We start from the raw sequence: 3,284 nt of genomic DNA on the forward strand, positions 1-3,284 counted from the left end.
TCTTTATTTTATTTGTATGTGGTGCTGAGGATCGAACCCAGCACCCCACGCATGCCAGGCGAGCGCGCTACCGCTTGAGCCACATCCCCAGCCCTCCTTCCAGAAACTTTAAAATCAGATTCCTGCACTCTCCCTCTAGAAAACGCTAGGAATTTTGCTGTGATTGTTTTTGTTGTTGTTGTTGTTGTTGTTGTTTTCTAAACCAGGAAACTGGGAAAGCCTTCAAATCTGCCTATTGCCCCCACTCCAGCCCCCAACCTTTCACTCTGATGCAGCTTTCCCCAGCATCGGCAATATTTTTATTTGAATCTTGTGATGGGAAGTTCACAGGGGCTAGAGCCAGAAGTTCCACGATTCCTGTCAATGTTCTCCTGCTCACTGGCTCTATCAACCTTAGTCCTGTCACTACTTCTTCAGACCTTCCTTTTCCTCCTCTATGCAAAGGGCTTAGCAGTTTTTATTCCAGTGTTGACATGTTTGACACACAGTGATTGGAAACCATCACTGCCATTATCTTCCATTGCTATTTAGAAGGAAAATATGTGATTGTAGCGAAAGAAACAATAGTTCATGGAGTCGGATACGCATTGTTAATGCTCACCACTGAACACAGAGAGAGTGGGGGTTGGAAACACTTGCAGAGTGAACTTGGGACTTGGCCAGGGGTCACAGAGGGAGCTACAGAGGAATCCAGATCCTCCTTTCTGCCTCAGGGCTCCTCCTCAACCCGGCTGTAGTGTGGACCTTCTGTCTAATATGGTGGCACCACTCTGGAGAGTGGGAGGCACCTGCTCAGCCGAGAAGGCCTGGAGGAGGCCTGGTCTGAGGGCCTACGTGGGTGTTGGGGACCACATCCAGGTGGTGTTCTCCCTGTGTGCTTAAGCAGGGTGCACTGTTCCCTCATTGATTCTCTCCTCCCTGGCGTGGCTCACCTAGGAAAGCAGCAATAACTCTCTGAGCCCCTTGACTGTGCCGGGCACTTCATTCACTCTCAGTAGAAACACCCATGGAGGGTCATCTATGAGGCAGGCGGTGTCCTAGGGGCTAAGGACACTCCAGGCCACTAAGGGGTCTGAAACGCCTGCCCTTGTTGAGTTTATATTCAAGCATGGGAGAGACAGAAATAAGCACTGCACATGACCGAACAGCAGATTATGAAGTGCAGTAGAAGGCAACGTGTGCCATTACAAAAGGAGAGTAGGAAAGGGGGTTTGGCTGGGCCAGTGGAGAGGCAAAACACCTAACTCCCATGCAGCTCTAATCAGGGTGTTCTACTGAGGAGGGGACAGATGAGCAGATACCGGAGGATGGTAGGGGATGGAGGCCCAGAGGTATCCAGGGGAATATTTGGCACAGCCGAGGCAAACACGCAAGGTAGGAGCATGCCTGGGGTCTGTGCCACGACACACAAACAACATGGTGTGAGGCACGTGTCTCTGCATCATCTGGCACAAGGAAGGTCATGAGACAGGCACTCAGCAAATAGGTTTAGGATTGGATTAAAGGGAGAGGTTGCCAAAAGGGCGGAACAGCGAGGCATGGGAAATCACTTGCCCAGTGGAATCTGTGGATATTTCTCTCTCTTTAGGTTCATCTGCCTCTTCTAAGGTCTTTGACTAATATTACCAAGAGGGGGCAAGAGGTTGAAGCGCACCCTTGGTAGTAGTGGGCAATGTGAGCACATATTTGTTCCAAGGCAGCTCGGCCATCCATCATAGTGGGGCGAGGGACTGTTGCTGAGCGAAAGAGGAATTGTGAAGAGCTGAACTAGGGGAGGGAGGGCACCTTTATAGCTTCTGTTCTTCTGCCTACCTGAGTGGCAATGCAAACACATCACTGTCCTTGATGCCCCACCTCCTTGTATCAGGGGTATATTTAGTCACCGAGCCTGAGAATCTCAAGGTGCCCACAGAGATAGGATTGCCTCCTGTTACATTTCATGGAAGTGACGGAGGGAATACGGCTTTAAAAAAAGAGTCTAGGAAGGGGCTTTGTGTGGAGGGGTGCCCCAAAGACATGGGTGTTCACTCAGTGTGACATGGTGAACTATGCACTCCACTGAAGGAGTGGGATCCTGAGTCTCCTGTGGCATGTGTAATCCAGTAGTGAGCACGTTGGCTTCGAGCCAATGTTCCAAGTGTGCAGGCTACACTGTTTCCTTATGTTGGTGCCCGCGACTGGAAATGACTGAACAGATACCTTGCAATATAGACTTCAGTGGCTAAAATCATCAGGGGCTCTTTCTGGAAGGTGTGCGAGTGTGTTAGTGGGTGTTACAGGAGTGCTGAGCTTTGTGTTTGTAATATATGCCTTTTTCTTTGAGAGGATGGAAGAGGAGCAGCAATGGGGAAGTCCAAGATTACCTCAGAAGAAAACAAAGTTAGTGGAACGCAGGAGACAGCAATACGTCAAACCCAGAGCACCTTATCAGGTGGAGAGGAAAGCAAAATCCACATCTTCACATGATACAGATCAGAAGAGGTTCAAATGCGAATGTCCCTACTGCCAGAAGTGTATGGGGAACACTTCTGGGATGTCCACAGGAAAGAAAGCAACCTCTTGTTCTTCCCCCTGGGATAAGCTAACGCAAGACCTCAACAACCTGACCCTCAACCCTGGTACCACCCAGCCCCCTCTTGTCGAAGGAAGGTTACAGGAAAGGGAGGAGAAGAGCCAAAAGCAGGTGCGGTGGAAAAGCAAAAGGAAGTTTCAGAAGCTCCTCCAAGAATAGACAGAATATCTCTGAGACTGTCACCCTCAGGGGAAGGCAGAACAGAACAGATGAGACCAGGAGTGTCAACATCACCAACTCCTAGGAACCTTTTGGACACATGGTCAGGAGGAGTAACAGCATGCAGCCCGATGACCAACAATCCCAGCAGCCAGCGATTCAATCCAGCTCCAGAAGTGTAGCAGCCTTTCCCCCAGCGGTTTTAACATGCCCCCTGAGGCATGCTGGGAGCAGTTGCTCCTTGGCAAGAGCAACCAGACAGCAATGTTTCTACACCGTCCTTAGCATTGCTCCCACGGTGTCAGCTGCCACTTGCCCTCCTTGGGTTTCAGTGGTTTCTCCCCACTTTTCCTGGCTGCTAATATGGTACACAGCATCTATGTGGTGTCTCTGACTTGTTTTCAAAATGCGTTCTTTCCATTTTAGCTATGAGAGCCCAGTGGGATCGTAAAGTCTGATAGAATGTGACTCTGTGTGTGAGTGTGTGTGTGTGTGTGTGTGTGTGTGTGTGTGTGCGTGCGCGCGTGCATGTAGTTTGTAGTTTGAAATCATC

General features: G+C 49.9%; 1 protein-coding gene across 1 annotated transcript; it reads left to right on the forward strand.

The window, feature by feature from the left end:
- Nucleotides 1-2,326: 2,326 nt before the first annotated feature.
- Nucleotides 2,327-2,731, forward strand: LOC144371585 (protein FAM156A/FAM156B-like). Its single transcript, XM_078033945.1, has one exon. It carries the CDS (start codon nt 2,327-2,329, stop codon nt 2,729-2,731), a length of 405 nt encoding a protein of 134 aa, XP_077890071.1.
- Nucleotides 2,732-3,284: the final 553 nt, after the last annotated feature.

Source organism: Ictidomys tridecemlineatus, chromosome X (genome assembly GCF_052094955.1).
Source record: "Ictidomys tridecemlineatus isolate mIctTri1 chromosome X, mIctTri1.hap1, whole genome shotgun sequence".
Classification (NCBI taxonomy): Eukaryota; Metazoa; Chordata; class Mammalia; order Rodentia; family Sciuridae; genus Ictidomys; species Ictidomys tridecemlineatus.

Excerpts from the sequence above, each read along its gene's own strand:
- LOC144371585 (XM_078033945.1), top strand. The coding sequence starts at position 2,327 with ATGGAAGAGGAGCAGCAATGGGGAAGTCCAAGATTACCTCAGAAGAAA.